Here is a 19588-nt window from a genome sequence, read left to right on the forward strand (position 1 = left end):
ATCTTAATTCATTAAACAAATAAGAATGGCTGTTTAATTAAATGTGAAGCCGAAGAGTGAGAAAACAAAGCCCTGACAAATATTTAAAGATGAATTTGTGAGCTGATGATAGATTTCCTTACAGGCCACTGAAAACCAGTGTCAGACAGTTTGTATTAAAATGTGGCAGCTCAGACAGCTTTAAAGCTTTTAAGCTTTAAACTGGCTTACATACCTAGTGTTCATGGTCACGTATTATGAGTTTAAATGCATGTTAGAATAGATTTGAGACCACCCCACCCCACCCCTACATTTTCTGTTGCTTTGAATACTTGATCCCAGGCATTTCAACTCATTCGCCTTTACTGCTTTTGCTTCTTACATTGCCATTTTCATCTCTTATTCACACACGTATTCCGGCTTGTTTCTACTGACGTTTGTTCCTCTTCTCTCCAGTGCATACCTCCACCTTCATCTCTCCAGGCTCTCTTTGAACTGCTCCTCACCCTCACTATAGATCACAGTATTGTCTGCAAACATCATATTCCTCCCTGACCTCATCTGTCAACCCGTCCAACACCACTGCAAACAAGGCTCAGAGCTGATCACTGATGTAACCCCACTGCCACACTGAAACGCTCACCCCTTTCTCGATGTCCTCGTACACGTTGAAACTTGGATAATCATGATTATTAAACTGACATGCTACCATTTTATTAGAAATAGAACACTAAACACAACGCAGTCAAGCAGATTGAAAACACACACAATACAATTAATACAATTAACAATAGGATATATAATCTTCAGTATCAGTTTATTGTGACATAGCAAGTGTTTACAAAAGAGTGACATAATGCCAGAGTAACAGCACTTTGAAATAATGGGCTGGTATAGTTTTATAATTTGACAATGTTTAAACAAACAGTATTGAATGCTTCATCTGGCAACCCCGTCTATACAAGGTACCGTATGATACATGGCAATTTCAATTGATAACTTGCAAAAGTGGCAATATACAAACTCATCACATTAAAAGTTAGAAAAAATGTCATTATTACTGTTCTAGAAATCCTGTTTATATGTACACACTTTTACACACATGGATATCGTTCTGTTACATGCACAAACGAGGCCCATTGTTACAAATTATTCTGGCACACAAACAAAAATCAAAACAATTATCGTTTAAAAGATATTGTGTAATCACATCACAAAGTTGAGCTCACCATATCAAATCAACAGAAAAGAAAGTTATTACTAGATTTTTTTTTAATATAAGCACCACTGAAAGTTTGAATTACAAAGGGGTTGACTTTCTTGCACTTCCTCTCTGTCGCATCATAATGGCACTGGTATCTAAAAGTTGTCACTGCTACCAATCCCTGAACACACTGTTAGAGCCCTGGCACTGACCATGCTTTTATTACTAAATACAGATTTTTAGCCCATTTATGGTTTTCTCGATCATCAGACTTTATCATCATCATCCCCTGGAGTGCAGTGCAAGAACATTATTTATGACTTTACGAATTCTACAGATTGCTTTAAATCAAAGTCAGCACTCTGTTGTGCAATGGCAAATGTGTAGATGAAGAGCAGTAAGCATTTGAAAGCTCTGAACAAAGCTTTCAAATGCTAATAAGTGGACCAAACGACTTCTTGATGAGTATAAAGATCACAACCGTGAGCTGAAGGACATTTTTTAAATGTCCCTTTCTAGCTTTTGAAGTTTTCATGTCAGCATCTTTCCCACTAAAAATGCCTCAAACTTTTCATTAGAGAGGATTGCAGTAATGTTCTGGCTGAAATGAATGAAAGACTGAATTGACATAAGAAAAAATAAAAACTGTGCTTTAATTTCTTAACTTAGACAGAAAACCTTTACCTGCTGGAGGTTCTGGAGGTTCTAAATCTTTAGAAAGATTTTCATAACAAATTTATGTCACAACAATATAACATTTGTTTGAACAGAAACAGTTGATATACATATCGTATCGCTGCTAAAACTCCCCACTATGTTCTGTTAAAACAAATATAGCTTTCTTATGAAATACATTTTATTTTGAAAGTCACCCTAAACAATGGGAATGGTATTCTCAAATTCCATGAGCATAGACAAAAGATATGTTTAGGTAACCTAATAAAGTTTTCCAATGACAAAATTGTTAAGCTGATATATCTTGTGGACCCCAAATGCTTTCAACAGACTTGTTTTTGTCTACAAACACTACTGATCCTAAAGAACACTCCAAAATATAACATCTCCATTGAAGGCCTTTTCTCATACACTAGCTGCCATGACGGTGGTAGGCCCGGTGGATAACATGAATGCACACATACATTTCTTTCAATTATACACTGATATATGTTACAAATATGCAAAGTTGATTTTCATACAAGCCATAAGAACATTTTTTTCCATATCAAACAAACAGAAATACATGAGTTCTACACATGCTGTAGAGTCTATGTACAGTAATATAAAAAAATAAACACACAAATACATACACATATCTGTTCAAAAACCACACACAGTCCCACAAAGTGATCTCCTCTCAATGGAGTGTACATCTTCACGGGTTATTAGAGTTGAACTCATGTTACTGTAGCCGTTATCTTCTGTAGATTTCACCAAGGATCCAAACTGCTACATATCCAGAAATGACCCGCAACCTTATGGTGTCACAATTCAGATTTTACCATCATTCAACAAAGAAAATGGAAATAAGATTAAAGAACAAAACAAAAGTTTTGTCGGGTTTGCTTCCTTCTTCTTTTAATCCTCTAAAATTTTGTTGTCAGAGCATTTTACGCACCAAATTAAGAGCGTGCATTGGCAAATGCAACACTTTAATAATTTAAACCATGAATATACCTAATGTCTAAAATTGAAATTTTTCCTTAAGCTAATGAGTAAAATGTTCCCAGAATTACTAGGAATCTTTACTAAAACTATAAAACAAAAATAACCTGCCTTTAAAACAGTGCTAATGATCTTTCGGGAGTAGCGACAATCGTCATGAGAAAAAAAAGCAGTGAATAGAAAATTGTAATATTACCATTTCAATATATAACACATACGACTGCGGCAATCAACTTTCTGCTTGCACCTACGTAGCTCCACTTTCTTCCTTTTTGGCAGTTGGTAGCATCATTACAAATATTTAGAAGACAAAAAAGGATTGTTTGTGCCTAATTAGCTGTAGAGTCCCCTTTACAATGTGGTTCACATGAACGAGTGGATCAAGTAGAAATTCACGTTTCATTCAAAGCCTTTAACTGCAACTGACTGGGTTTGCCTGGTACAGCAACATATTGGCTATTTTCCAGAAAGTAAAAAAAAAAAATACAGCTGGAAAAATATCAATTGACAAGATAATTTTATATGTATATAAATAAAAAACAAGCTTTGTGTTCTTGTCAAAGTTTTGGCCAGTAAACATTTTCAAAGCTGACTACCTTCAATGTGATATTGCGCCACTGCAACAAAACTTTTTTGGCAGGTTTCCATTGAATCACATATTAGGACACAGTGAAAATAGTTCTCGCCTTACAGTTTGATATTAAACCAAAACCACTGGGCAAATTAAACAGCAAGCGACAGCTACAACAGTGACACTCCAAGGCCAACTTAAAGATGGCATTATTGCTTACATAGTAAATGCAGGACTCTACGGGAGTCCAGTGAGGAAAATAAACTGTTTGTCAACAACTGAACCTTGATTCAAGTAAAAAAAACAAAAAAACAAACTTGAACTTGGAAGAGAGATAGTAAAAGTTAGTACCTCAGTAAACCCTTATGAATGATTTGCATCTTCAAGTTGGCCTGGAAGTTGAACCATTTACTCAAAGAAAAAACAAACAGAAAACAAAACAAGCAGATATCAGGATTTCTTCTTCTTGTCCTGTGAAGCAACATTAGACTAAATGATCTGGGCATCAGCCAAAACTATGACAATAAAACTCAGGTTCGCACACAAAGCAGCATGTTAACCACTGTCATATTCTTGTCATTGCGATCTGTATTGTAATTGCCTATGAAGTATCAGTTAGCACTTCTGCAGTTTTTCTCATTAGACCTTGATAACAGTACACAACTTTTGTTTTTTAAATTTATTGTAATAACAGTCTTCTGGATAGAGCCATTTTGTGGGGGTGGAGATAAAGACCAGGCAAGGGCAAACCGGAAGTCCAGGTAGACAGAAACAGTCAAAGCATTTGAAAGGTATTGAAATGCTACTTGGCCCAGTGTGGTGTTCAGGAGTGCAACTACTCTGATTTATGGCAGTAAAGGTCTTTAAGGGCTTTAAGTTCTTCAATTAGTGTCTTGTTTTGGTTCTCCAGAACAGCCACTCGGTTCTCCAGACATTTAACATATTCCTTCTTCTTCCTGCGACATTCACGGGCCGCCTCTCTGTAGAAGGATAAGACACAATTTGTGTTTTTGTTTCCTTCTGAATGTTGGATTTGGTGGGTACTCACTGGCCTCCTTTCTAATACCTGCAATGTGAACACTTCTCAAATGTACCAAACTCTGGGCTGAAGCATACTCACTACAGGGATTGTATGAATCACTATTAACTTGCTATGAATACCCTGCGATTCCTGGTGCTTGCAGCCGTAGAAATGTATTTGAAGAAACGGCAAAGACATTACAAAACAAACAAACACAAAAACACACAGTCCTCCTTTTTTATACCTGTTCTTCATGAGGCGGACCTCGCGTTTTCTGGTGACCTCCTCAGTGGCGCCCTGGGTCGGAAGAGCAGGGGACGAGGCCATGACTACCCCGGGAGCAATGGTGCTGGCAGGGGCTGCTCGGATCTGATAGGCCTGAACGTCACCTGAGGCAGCTAACAGGAAAATTTGACAGAAAGCAGATGTTTAATTTGGCCTCTTAATGAACCCAGTTTATTGTTTAACTATCTAGTTTACTAACGATGAACATCCAAATGTTTTTGTCTTTGCTGCCAAAGACAAAAGAATGGCTGTGCTCATGGATAATAGACTGCCACTCTTACCTTGGACCACCACCTGGTTGCTGGGAACCAGTATCTGCTGGCCGTCACTGGTCTGTGCATACTGCAGTATGGTGGCACCAGGCTGGGCTGCTGCATTGGTCATAGTCAGAGTCTGAAGGCCCTGTACTCCATCTGTACCATTATTGGCCAACTGAATGGCTCCACCCTGTGTGATTGCAACTATTTGTTCAGAGAGGGACAAATGAAAGGGGAGAAAATACATTATAAATGTGTTTCGTTCTTATTGAGGTATTGCCATTTTAAAATGTGGGCTTGGGTTTGGAAGCCATAAGAAAAAGTAGCTATGGTGACCTGAGGAAGCTCCCCAGTCTTCCCATAAAGAAAACATTGTGCTGAATGTGCTGTGAAGTTGTTATTGTTTCTTTTAGAGTCTTGCGCTTAATCAAACATCAAACTGTATTTCTGTGATGAACTTGCACAAACTGTTAAACATTTCTTGGACTGCCCCACAAACAAAACAATTAGCTAAACAGCTCACACTTATTGTCTTCCTCTATGTGATGAATATGTGGAATATTAGCTGCCCTTTACTTTCTTAACCCAGTTTAAGTCATTTAAAAATGCTTTAAACTGCACTGAAAACATAACATATTTTAATACTAGTGTGATCTCCCTCAATATGTTTACATTTATATTAAGTAATCAAGTTTTTTGTATTACTGGGGAGATACGGTAATTGTCGGGCTATAAGCTGCTACTTTTTGCACAAGCTTTGAACCCCGCGGCTTTTAGTCAGGTGCGGCTTTTCTATGGATTGTCCATGATTTTTGTGATATCGTAAGAGGATTTGTTTTGTTTGTTCCGCACTACGTTGCCTGGCGGAAGGATCGTGGTTCAAGAGTGGTATGTTGGTCACATGTCCGTCCGCCAGGCAACATAGTGCCGTACAAGTAGCGCGAAAAACAAACTTCAAAGTAGCGCTACGCGTTCAGCGGGAGGCGTGGATGATGAGCGGCAATAAACTTGTGAAAAGCAAGTTATGCTCAACTCCACCGGTGGAATCTGACAGCGTGGAAAAGTGTGAAAACATCCACGATCACCAACGGATTTCGAAGGGCTGCACTGCTGCATGATGGAGAGGAGGACGCCGCCACGGCCCTTCTGAGGGTGTTCGACTCTGACACTGACAACGAGGATTTGTTTGGTTTTGAAAGTGACGACGAAGGAAAGAAGCTCAGAGTGGATGACGAAGCCATCCTGGGCCTGTTTGTTTCCGACACTGGAGAAGAGGACTTTGGTGGTTTTAGTGCGCAGGAAGAAGAGAAAGATGGTGGTGAATGACTGACTTTTCTTCTTGTTAAAGCCGTGTCACTGCACCTGAGCCTAAAAGGTAGTCCCAATCTATTTTTCTGGTGTGCTGTAGGTTATTGTTATGTACTACATTTGTTACTCATTTATGAAGCACAGTACATGTTTCGTACTTGTAATTACCGCTACTTGTACATATACCTAAAAAGTTATGCAAATATGTACCCATAACTTGTTTTTCAAAATATTAATAAAGGGGTGTGTCTCCAAACAGCCATCTCTTTCCTGACAATTCCCTTTGTGCATATTCTCTTACATATGATAAGTCAACATTGAAACACCTGCAGCTTTTAGTCAGGTGCAGCTAATGTATGTACAAAACAGAATTTTCCCCTGATTTTAGCTTGTGCGGCTAATATTCAGGTGCGCTTTGTAGTCCGGGAAATACAGTAATTTAAGACTTCACATGAAGTAGTGAGGTTTATGGTTAAATTGCATTATTTATTATAAATATTTTATATTTTAATTGCTAATTATATTCTTTTAATTACTAAAATAACATAATTTAATTACTGAACCAAATGTCACTTACTGTATTGGCCGCTGCTGGTCTGGTAGATGGGTGTCGGGACAGTAACAGTGGTGATTGCAGGTGTGGCGGCAGCAGCAGACGAGTCATCTTCGGCCTTTTCTTCCTCGATACGAGGGACAGCAGGTGCATCAGACGAAAGGTCGTTCAGAATTTTCCTGTTAGGACACGCAGAAGTGGATTTACTGTCAATCCTAGTTATCCTTATAAAATAATTTATCAGCCTTAGCTTGAGCGTTAAGTCAGGGCAAGCGAGACAGTCAGTGCCCTGTGAAATCTAAAAATAGACATCAGCTACCAAAGTGAAAGCAAACTCTCTCTTCAAACATCAAACAGTGTTCTGTTTCATAAAGCATCTTTCATTGCTTATTCGTGTCCTTCCTGTAAATATTAATGCAGTAATATTACATTATTACAATTGCTCCCATGAAAACACAATTTGGTATACTACTACTACTTGTTGCATTACATTTGGATTTAACTTATTTGCCTCATAATAAACATTTAACAATATAAATCTGAGGCTACAGGGCCACACACCAACACAAATCCTAATGTGGACACACATATGATCTTTTACTTAGAATTTAGGTATAAAAACAAAGCAATCAGCACAAAGCAAAGGTGAAAATCAGCACAAAGAGACTTTAAGGCATCACAGAAATAGAAACAAATAGAAAATGAGGCTGCAGCCCGACTGCTCATCACTGCCTTTGTTAGCTCTTGAAGTTCAGGATCTGGCTGCTGGACTGGGGTCTACATTCATTCAGTTTTAACATCACTCTGGGTTCTAGGCTAGGTTAACGTTAGCACACTGACTCTGTAGATGCTTGCAAAGAGCTTGGTTTAGCACCGTAATGCAGTTGTTTCTGTCCGGGATGCAGTTTGCACTTTGCACTCGTTTTTGGGGGGATACAAATAAAAGAAATGCCCATATCCATACACACAAACTAAAATCAGCCGATTGTATTGCAACCAATATGCACAATTGATAAGCAAGCAAGAAGAAATGTAACTTTTGGGAACTACTTCTCGATTCCTGAAGTTTACAGAGCCAAATGAAAATGGTTTAGTGGCCATCTGACAGTTTCCCCCCAAAGCTTTAGACTCATCTGTGGCATAACACCACCGTCTTGAATGTCTTAATTACCTGTATGAGGGGCGCCGTGACAGAATCTCTCTGCGCTTCTGCGAGTCGGTCACACTGTCTACAGACTCCTGCGAATCCTCGCTTTCTGCTATGGTGGAGATCTGGAGCATCAATCAAAAGAACAAGACATTAATCAACACTTCACGGTTAATGATCTTGTGCTAAGGCTGAATAAAAAGACAGTACTGCTCAAGCTTCACCTGTACGGCTTGGACCTGTGGGGACTGGATTACAGATGGCTGCGCAGCCTGGATCACACCGTGGACCTGAACCGTCTGTCCGTTGGGCAGCTGTACCAGTGTTACTGTGGGACCTGTTGCTGAGGCATGTCCTGCTGTCATGGACACCTAAATTCAGAGGTGATATGAGTGATGCATTTTAACACACTTCAAGATGGGCACTGAACGCACTGAAAGTAGGGGAAATTGTGTCAACATCATCTTCATCACGCGATTGATACCTGCGCCAAAGTAGCAATCTGTGCCGGGGTGATGTGCTGGTTCTCCGTCTCAGTCACAGCAGTCTCTGCCCCCTGCTGAACCTCTGCTGCTGACTCCATCTTCATTGGCTAACCTGATGTTGTAACCTGGGTGCAGATTTGAATGAAGCTGTTAAAACGAAGCTTTTGGGGAGCTGCAGCAAGCAGACGACTGAAGCTTAGAAGCGTAGAATATGTTTGAATTTAAACTTCCACTTAAATAAAAACTCAGAATGAGTCACCAAGGAGTCAATAACAGTAAACATAACAACAGTTGTCAACCACTGGCCATCTGAGTAAAGAGGTTTATCATTCTCTTAAAAAAATATGGCTTTTATGATGCTAATCATCAATAATAAAATCTCCTGGAAGCTTCTTCTATACCTGTGCAATGTTCTGGTATTTAAAGCCCGCACTGCTTTACAATAAGCTGAAGGCATTTGTCGTCTTCATGTCTGAATGTAAACCCTGGTCACTTTTCTGTAAAGGCAGAACTGCAATCACTTACTAGGTCAGACCTTAAAATAATTCTGCATGAATTTAAACACAGCATACGTCTGAGAGAATGGCGTCACAAAGCTACTACTCTTCTGCTTCTCAACGAGTTTGTCAGCTCAGCAAAAGACGACTGCTTCGGGTAACAGCAGCAATAACAGAAAAGGCCAACAGGGTTCTCAGCTCTCGTGCTTTCAGTGTGGCGTCTGCTTTCAGTCGGTTTCACGGTCTCACATTTCCCGAACTAATCTAAAAAAAATTTAAAAAAGACTTTTCTCCCTAAAATTTAAGCACAATACATTTTAAGTGGTTCCCCTGCAGGTTTCTGTCATTCAACTTATTCACATTACTACAAATGTAAATGTCAACTTGTTTCTGTTTTATAAATTCTTTCTCACAGCGATAATAGCTGAACAAGCTAATATTTCACTCCTGCCAGGAAGAGGAGAGCTGGACACTTTTATCTGCGCTCACTAACAAGAAGAGGGGCCACGTCCTTCTGTATCCCACAACACACACACACACACACCTGAACCACTCTTATCTTCACTCCCTTCTACATACGCACCAACATTCCTGTCTATTCACTATCGTATTACTTTTGTATATAAATAAAGACCAGAGCGGTAACAGAGCGCACATCACAGGGCCCCCACTCTGGTGTGACCGTTCTGTGATCGCCCTTGCAGGTAAAAGCTGCAGCGTCTGTGTGTTTCTACCTTTAGATTCTTAGCTGAAGAAGTGTCTTTAGAATAAATCTCTTGACATTTATTTTGGTCCTTCGAGCCGGAGCAGAAACATCAGAACTGTTATCTATCCAGAATCCAGCACTGATTCCTGACGCCGTGGGAAGCCAGCACCGAAGTCTGTGCACAGCCCTCTTAAACGAGGCCGAAAGACCCGGGACGTTAATTCGGGTCCAGGCTGGTGTTTATTGTCTGGTCCACGGCGGTGGGATTCAGTCTGGCGATCCGAACCACCAGTGAGACGTCTGAGGGTGAGAAACACTATTTTGTTTAAAGAAACGTAAAATATGTTTAGAAGTAGCCAAAATTACTTCGTGACAAAATAAAATACGTTTCAACAAATTAAAATATTTTGACAAAGTAAAATAGGTTTAAGTTTGCCAAAAAGAACTGTGTTTAGACTGGTTTTAGAGGTAACCGTTAAGTACTTCGTGACAAATTAGCGCGCAAATGTCTATGTGTGTGTATGTGTCTGGAAGTAAGTTGATTTTACAGCACAATACGCTGCTGAACTACTTCTATTTTTTTTTCTTTGCTTGAGGCTCACGTACTGGTGACAAAGGAGAACGGTTGAGTTTCATCTCATAAAACTGATACCGCTTCACTTTTAGAGTAAATATTGTAAAATATAACTTTACAGTAAAATGTTAAAAAGGTTTTTGAGTTAGTTCAGCTGTTTATAACATACGTTGAGCATCAGAATAATTCTGTTTCTAAAGCGAGACAACTGTGCGCATTTATAAAGGAGACAAACCCAGAGCAGTAACTTCACTGTTCATATATGAGAAATTCAGCCCCAAACAAAGACGGGATTAATCAGGATCTAACAGCAAAAAAATCCGACCGTGTCCTCACGTCCAGGAAGGTGAGTTTGGAGCTGAAGATGAATCAAAACTGACATTCAGAACCTCTGATCAGGGTTTTTATTATTTTAATTCCATAAATCCTTTTATGTACTATCCCCTTTCAAACATACTACTGAGTGTGTTGTCACGTAACTTTGCCCACTCAGTCGGCTGAGTGTTCGACTGGAGGAAAAGTCAAACACTCAGCCGACTGCACAACTCAATCAGTTTGTGCCAAACAACAATGCTGTGTCTGTTATTTACTCACGTTTTTGGCTTTAGTAAAAACAACATCAGAATAAAACTGAAAACTGCAGGAAAAATAGTTTCAGTGACTAAAAGTAACACCGCATATCTGCTACAACACTTGGCACACATTCATATAACAAAAATGACCTGGATGCGTTGGGAAATAACTGAAATACCATGTCATTACTCTGAAAACACCCACAGACAACACTGCTTCACAACAAGGCCTTACTCTCCTGACGCAGGCACGACCCTTTTTATCTCGCAGAGAGGTTTCAGTGTGACAGAGAGCAGAGCAGCCTGTCAGATGAAAACATGATCACTTCACTTACTGTTATTATGTAAATGCAGCTGAAATCACAGCACAGCCATGATTGTTGACATACGTCAAACGGTAAAGTATTCACTATAGCCTTACGAATCTCAATGAATAAAACCGTGAGGAGCAATAAGATAAAAGAGGCTGAAAATCATCTCTACCCTCCTGTATTCTCTTTTATTCCACGGTTATCTCATCTGCTCTTCTGTTTGGGAACAGTTTTTCGGTTTCAGTTTGAATGCATCCACAGACTGACATGCCCTATCCGATTATGACACGCGTATCAACATGTCGCTTCACACCGCATTTTGCCTCTGTGTGAAATTGAAAAATAACTAGCAAAGAAAGACAAAAACTCTTTTTAAGGACATGTTGCCGCTTGATTTTCTTCATGGTAGCTTCCATCATATTCAACAAAATCTGCAAAGAATGTGACTTTTTGCTGACGTGTGACTTTCCCTGATGAGTATGACATCAGACAGGCCAACGTCCTCCTTCCAACTGTAATTTAAAAAAGCCATTCCTTTATATACACAGAGTAAAGCCTTTAGAAAATGTGGGACACTGTCTCAAAACGTGGGACGAGGGATAAAAACAGAGAAACATCTGGTCACCCTAGTGACATATTCTGTGACAGGGGCTTAAAAAAATAACCAAATCACAGGTTAGGTTGTTCTTAGAGATTATCAACAATTTCATTTTGCTTGTGTAATTCAGACGACATTATCAGAGCTTGATCAACATCTTAATTTTGCTGCTGAAGCCATTTTCAGGGAGTTAACAATATTAACCAATTGCACGGGGAAGACAAAAAATGCAGTTAAACATAAACAAGTCTAACTGCACATTTTATATATCAAATAGAAGTGAAAGCAGTGCACTTTCAACTGTTTTTATACAAGACAGAGAATTACTGCTGTAGTAACTGAAAGAAGTGCACAACGTTTTGGGCTTAAATTATTTCTGTAAAATTACAGAAAAAGTTCTGGGGGCTCACAAACAAGACTGTCCTGTAATAACATTAAAAAAAGAAGGAATTTCCTGTTTTTTCACATTACTGTTATTTAAATGAATAATTATTAAGTACTAAGACAGTATGAGTGGGTGAACTGGCAGAGCTTTAACAGTTGTTTCAGCTGTTTATAACATACGTGAAGCATCAGAATAATTCTGTTTCTAAAGCGAGACAACTGTGCGCATGTATAAAGGAGTCACGCCAAGAGCAGTAACTTCACTGTTCATATACGAGAAATTCAGCCCCAAACAAAGACAGGATTGATCAGGATCTAACAGCAAAAAAATCCGACCGTGTCCTCACGTCCAGGAAGGTGAGTTTGGAGCTAGTTAGTTGAAGATGAATCAAAACTGACATTCAAAACCTCTGATCAGGGTTTTTATTATTTTAATTCCATAAATCCTTTTACATTTAAAATTAAATCATTGCTTTTATTCACATTTTCCAAAGCTGTTAAGGGGGCCGGGTTGGAGTTTTTGCAGTGCTAATTCGAACACCTTGACCTTATGTTTGACATCCCTGCACTAGACACACTATATTGTGCATCTGAATTGTGTTTTCACCATTGTCTGCATGGGCAGGTTTTGATAAAGTTACAAATGTTTATGAAAGAAAAAAATGTCCCGAACAATGGGATAGAAATTATTTTGTGAAGATGCAATCTACTCATTAACACATACAAAGGTGATCCAGGGTAATCCCAAGGGGACACATGGGCGTGCCCCACGTCATCTTCAATAACAAACACACACAAAATGCTTTTATTTTGGAAAGGAAAATTATTGAACTTCTTTTTTCTTTAATAAAATAAAAATGGTTAATGATCATGAAGGGCATCTTGGGCTTCCCTAACAAATCCTGATCAATTATCAGGAGGTCACACTTCAAACTTAACTTAGCTGCTCCTAACCAAAAGCTCCCACATTAACTATGATTCTAATAAAGGAGCTTTGGAGAGGTGATCCCCGCCTGACTTCAGGCGATGCAGCGAGTGTTGATCTGGGACGTGTTGTTCTTTGAGCTCCGTGATCTCACACAGTGCGTAGCTTCTCTCCGCTGCATGATTGGCTTTACACATTTCTCCCTCTGCTTTTCAAAAATCACTCGGATGCTCCGTGTGTGACAGCAGCGCCACATGGCCGGTAACGCCCCCTCAACGCACACCGACCACATCCCAGGAGATGTGCCGCAATTTTTTTTTTTTTAAAAAGTAATGAGACCGCAGACACACGATGTGCGTTAAATCCACAGGCCCGTGGGTTATGTTTTTAAACGGGCGACCAAACGCTGAGGCCTACGATGTCACATTTCTGTGTGCACATCGACGCGAACTCTGAGCAAAATCACTAACGACGAAAGAGCGTCGATACAAATGGGTATGCAATCATACACGTAAATGTACATATATACATATAAAAGAATAACAATTAAGTCTTTCAAGTAACGGAGAAAAACGCAAATATCGTAGCTAGTATTTTCAGTGCGCCTTTAACGGGAGGAAAACAGCGCAAATCTTTGCGCAGAAAGCTCAGTCAGCTACAGCATCATTTACATGAGAGCGTATTAACAAAGCTAAAGTCCGACCGCCGTTTGTTGTGTCTTAACACTCTGCCCATCCTGGTTCACTAGCAAAGCCACACATCTGCTCCGTTTCTCCCAAACAGCCGCAGACTCCCCTCCCTCCATCCTGCTACAAACACACCGCGGCGCCATGATCTCTTTGTTTGCTTCGGGCCGAACCCGACCAGACCGACACTTTCTACGGCAGTGTCCCGTCCCTGTGAGCCCCGGACACCGCTTCGTCCTTACCGATACAGTCTCCCTTCGTCACTCCCAGGCCTCCGGAGCTCCACTTTTATTCTGGCCGACACGTAAGAGCCCGCGTCAGGCTACACCTCCGCCGCGTCACCGGGAACAACAACACGGAGATTGGAGAAGGACGAGAAAGCAGATGGCGACGCTGACCGGAAATGAACGAAGTGCAGACGGAAAATGCCGGAAAATCCCGAGAATGAACGGATAGCAACGACACCCTCGTGCCCCATGAAACGTCTGGCAAAATAACTAAAAAAAACAATACGCGGTTTATTTGCAATTCAGTAATTACATAACAAAAGCAATAAAAATCTGTCAGCTAAAGCTGGTGGTCATAAAAGCGTGTTGTAAACGTGAGGGTCGCTGCGTTCATCTAAAGCCGTATTAGACATATGACAAAGCAGGAAATAGAAATTCTGTAAAAAAGACAAGCTACTTTCTATTTTTTTTCTATGTTTTTTTTTTAAATATATATTTTTTCAACGGTATTAATACAAACACAGTCCAGTTAACTAATTAATTTGAAAGCCCCGTGGTTTCATCTGAAACGTATACATCATTGGGCGCTCCTCAGCCTTGATTGCCTCAGTGGCCCCCAGTTAGTTGTATTGATTTGTTAGTTTAGTGGAGCTGCGGGGTTTTTAAAAAAAAAAAAAAAAATTAATTTTATCAAGTACTGCGATTATAGATCACAACTTGTATTATTAGAAATGTATTATAACAAGGTTAAATATCCAACTTCACGGGGGATTTTTTAAAAAAGGATTTTAACTTGTTTTTCTTTTTGTTGCAGCTCCCGTCATATTTTGGATTTACTCATATAAACTAATGAAACCTCTGCTCGACTGTAACAGGTCTGTGCTTTTACTACCACATGGTTATATAATTATGTGTTACTGAATATTTCCTGGGGCACAATAAGTCTTGTTTCTTCAAGTTATCTAGTTACTGCCTCCAGTTACAACTTTGTAACATCTCATTGTGATAGTCTGTTTGTCTTAAAGAGCCTGTCTGATGTACTGAACTACGCCTGTACACTCGTTCATTCGTTGAGGATCTACAAATTAGGAAAAACATTTAAAATGAAAATATGCAGCTTTAACTTAAGCCCTTAAAATTCTATCTATATATCTATCTTCCATTTTCTTCTACTTTTAGCATGAGGATTACACTTAGATCCATTAGTTGTTCTGGTGTTTCTTGCAGTAAGTTTCAGGCAGGTCCCAGAGGGAAACTCTTCATGAATAGATTTATTCAAAAGATGAATGCTGCTTCTTGCACACAGCTGGAATTAAAGTCAGCGTCAGTACAATTCTTGCAAAAACTTTACAGCAGAAACAGTATTAAGCTTATCCTTACTGACACCAAAGCACAGTCTGACTCACAGTGATGGTGAAGATGCCCTGCATTTTATCACCTTTCACTTTATTTGTAACCACACTACAAGAGATACAGTGTACATCATTTTCACATTAATCAGAAATAAGTACATTGTAATGGTTGACTGAGAGCCTCTGATTCAATAGACGTAGGCTGCCGGGGGATTCCCATGATGCATTGAGTTTTTCCTTTCCAGTCACCTTTCTCACTCACTATGTATTAACAGACCTCTCTGCATTGAATCATATCTGTTATTAACCTCTGTCTCTCTTCCACAGCATGTCTTTTATCCTGTTTTCCTTCTCTCGCCCCAACCAATCACAGCAGATGGCCCCGCCCCTCCCTGAGCCTGGTTCTGCCGGAGGTTTCTTCCTGTTAAAAGGGAGTTTTTCCTTCCCACTGTTGCCAAAGTGCTTGCTCATAGGGGGTCATATGATTGTTGGGTTTTTCTCTGTATCTATGAAGCGCCTTGAGGCGACTTTTGTTGTGATTTGGCGCTATATAAATAAAATTGAATTGAATTGAATTGATGAAATGAAGAAAAAGTTAAAGCTTTTAGCACACATAATGATTTTCAAATTATGACAACCCAACTTTTTGCTGTGAAAAAGACCAACTTGCTGTAGCCATTCAGAATCTAACCACAAGAGGGCAGCATAAGACCAGCTGAGCATGTGCACGAATAGATTTTGCAGACATTCAATCTGCTAGAAAACGTAAGCCATCTCAAGTGAGAAGTTTTCAAGAGATCAGCCAAAGGCAAACAAGAGAGAGAGAGAGAGAGAGAACTTTGCAAACTTAATGTGAAGTACTTGCAGATTTTCTCTCAGGCGTTTATATGCTAATGAGGAGACTGAACTCCAGCCTGGGACTCAAGAGGACACAGATCCAGTTTTACTACCTAATCACTGGGTTAGAATTTTAAGCAGCGTGTCTCAGGGTAAGATACATAATTAAATCTTGCTAAAAGATATTCTGTATCACACATCCAAGAATGAGCAAAAATATATCAGCTAGATTTTCAAATCTTGCAACAAAAAACATTCTATATGTAGAAATGAACAAATATGGCTATATCAGACATGTAACAGATTGCTGTGATGTTCAATGTAGAAGAAATAAAGTGGATATGATCAGTGTCCAAGCTGTCGTCATTAAAAGGCTCATGACAGTCAGAAATAATCAAATTTTAAACGTACTTTGTGCATATTGTCAAATTCTTTGGTGATGTTGCGACATGGAAAATGCTCTCATAAAGAGAGGTGTAGATTTGTGAACTGACACCAGGTGGCAGTGTGATGAACAGATGTACTGAGTTTTAATTATTATTTAATAATCCATACATCTTCTTCTGTTTATTCAATTCAGAAGCTTATCCCAGCTGTCAGGTACACTTAGACAGGTCGCCGGTCTATCGCAGGGCCAACACAGGCAATCCGTGTTACAATCTGTCACGCTCACATTCACACCTAAGGCCAGTTTAGAATCACCAATTAACCTAATATGGATGTCTTTGGCCAGGGTGTCCAGACCTGTGGAGAACTTGCACACTGCACACAGAAGGATCTGAAGCTGGGATTTGAACGCAGCGCTGTACCACCCTCAACCTTCCCCCATTTAACCATTGCTAGATTTTAGTTATCGATATATAGATATTGTCTAATTTGAATCTGTACAGATGCATTTAGTGAGTTGTTGTCGTCAATTTTTGTTGAGACCTTATTTTGGGAAAAAACGGGGGAACCTAGAACTTTGTTTTACCAGCAAAGTTCTAGGTTCAAACCTCCTCGTCAGCCTTTGTTATGGACTTTGCATTTTCTACCAGTGCCTGCTCCATTTTCTTCCCAGCACAGGAGACTGTTAGGGAAATGAATGAATTCAAGTTGGCTCGTGGTGTGGATGTGAGCAGCTGCCTCCCTGTATTAGCCTTGCAATGAACTGGTGATTTGTTCAAGGTGTAACCCCCCACTTTCCTAATAATAGCAGCGATAAGCTCCAGCTCTCTTCCCACCCCGATGTGGATACGAGGCTCAGAAATCTGATGGATGGATGTTTAGAGTAGACGATGAATGGTGCAAAGATTCAGAGGAAGCGAGGGATTAAAAAATGCCACACAAATTATGACAATGCCAATCTTTGAGAAAAATGCAAAGAAAGAAAAAGAATAATTTACACACTTCACTGCTCAAACCCTCTCCAACCACACGGATATAGATGGATATGAATAATAAGCTCTGTTCTCATGAGCTTTGTTCTCATGCACAGCTCTGCTGGGCAATGCCCGGAGAACTTCAGGGCTGCTGTGCATTTGTGAAAATGGTTATGCAGTCCAAGGTTCTTTCTTTTTCCTCTTCCTCGGAACCAAAAATTGGTATTTCGACCTTACCACATGGTGGCGCTGTAAAGCTGCGACAATTCTGAGCCCATGTGCTCCTCGGTCTCTGGCTCGTCTTACCCAGGACTGGAGAGACGAGAGCTGCTGGTGTGTCACCGCGCAGATATGCAGAGTTTATCAAGGCAATTCTTTTTATAATCCTCCTGATGCTCGTTGCCGGTGTTTTATCTGTTTAATAGCATTTTACTGCTACACGCCGTAAAAAACACCCTTTTTATTGTGGCACCAAACACATTGTTTGGGGATTTGACCCTGCCTGGGTAATGAACAGCAGTGAATTTGCAGCCAGTTATATATATTAAAATAAAGAGGTGGAAAAAAGAACAAGAGGTGAGGAGGTGCTGAGGTGGGGGTGGGGGTTAACCCAAAGAGGAGAGGAGGAATATTTTACAGCCTGTTCTCCATGTCTCATTAGAGCTTTCAGCTCTGCTGATTTTTAACCGTTTTTGCTGGATCGTCGTGGCAAAAAAAATCAACACTGACTTTGTCAAACAGAAAAAAATTAGGTACAAAACAGCCTTTTAATTAAAAGATAAATGTTGTTTTCGAGACTTGAAACATATATTTGTAAAATCCTGGCATTGAATGTTGGGATACTGCAGCTCTACAAAGCAGGAAAACCTGGAATCTAACAGGGATCAGATTTAAATGAGTGGAAACGTAGAAGCAGTCCAACACCTACTATACTGTAATTTTCTGCTGCTCATTCCTGTGCAACATCCCATCTGCCCTCCCGTCATATTTCTTTTCAAGATTTTCTTATTTAATCACTAGTGTACATATATTTATATTTATAGATACATATATATTTAGTCATTTTTTCTCTTTCACCATGTCTCTCTAATATTTAGCTCCTTACTATTTTTATATTTTTATATTTTATTTTATTATATTTTCTCCTACTGTATCATGCTGCTGAGTGACTGCTGCTCGTCAAACACATTTCATTGCAATGTTGACCCTGTGCTAACTTGCATATGACAAATAAAACTGAAACTGAACCCTCCATCACCATCACGGCTTCTAATACAGAACTGTGTTTTGAAACATGCATCTAGAGTGATGTTATTATCCTAGATATTTAACATGCATAGAGAATGTCTCCTAAGTAGCACTGAAGCAGCGTCTTACTCATATCTACATGTAGCCGTTATCCACTGGTTTCCATTTACCACTCGTTGACCACACCTATAGGGCTTTTCTGTGTGATATCTTGTCCCTATTGGTGCTCATTTGTTTACCTTCCTTGAGATTTCACTCTTGACTTCACACTTCTTCCTCCTTTACTCCAGAAGGTCAAGAGTCGCCACTACAAGACTAAACATTTTCTTACATAACCACTGCTGAGAAAACTTAGTCCCACAGTTAAAGGTTTACAAGTTTGCATTTGTGTAGGAAAAACAGTTTCACTAAAATCTCTCAAGTCAGTAGCCAGAAGCCAAGAGGTGGCTCAGCAGAATTACCCCTCACCAATGAAGATGACTCAGGGATGCAAAGCCAAACACAGCAGAAAAAATATCAAACAGATGAAACAAGATTGTAGTAAAATGAGGACTGACAATGTGCACAGCAGAACACACAAAATTACAAACTATATTTATGTTTCACTAGCAGCTGTCAAGCTGCAAATACATCACAACAATGCTTTCAGGTAACAGCAGGGAGCTAACACAAGAGCAATCATGTGAGCCTTCCATTACCGATCTAATACTGGTAAAACGTCCATGTCTGACATTTTCCTTCAGCACTCTGTGTTTTTAAGCAGCCACATTTAATCCTGTTTCATGTGAATTCAAACCCCATCTGGTTCACAGCAGCTGGAGTTTCAGCGACGCTTCGT

The 19588-nt window shown here is 39.7% G+C and overlaps 2 protein-coding genes across 2 annotated transcripts in view; one reads left to right on the forward strand and one right to left on the reverse strand.

Annotated features, from left to right (window-relative positions):
• Positions 1-19588, forward strand: part of LOC146500019 (uncharacterized) — a 260198-nt gene that overhangs the window by 147474 nt on the left and 93136 nt on the right. The gene's annotated exons all lie outside the window — the stretch shown is intronic.
• Positions 3382-14126, reverse strand: creb1b (cAMP responsive element binding protein 1b). The gene is made up of 8 exons (XM_085136011.1): positions 13968-14126; positions 8472-8597; positions 8212-8358; positions 8012-8112; positions 6865-7019; positions 5004-5183; positions 4682-4835; positions 3382-4396 (listed from the first exon to the last, which is right to left on the reverse strand). Exons 2-8 carry the CDS (start codon positions 8574-8576, stop codon positions 4252-4254), a joined length of 987 nt encoding a protein of 328 aa, XP_084992137.1. The 5' UTR covers positions 8577-8597; positions 13968-14126; the 3' UTR covers positions 3382-4251.

The sequence above is a fragment of the Neolamprologus multifasciatus genome, chromosome 16 (genome assembly GCF_963576455.1).
Source record: "Neolamprologus multifasciatus chromosome 16, fNeoMul1.2, whole genome shotgun sequence".
Taxonomy (NCBI): Eukaryota; Metazoa; Chordata; class Actinopteri; order Cichliformes; family Cichlidae; genus Neolamprologus; species Neolamprologus multifasciatus.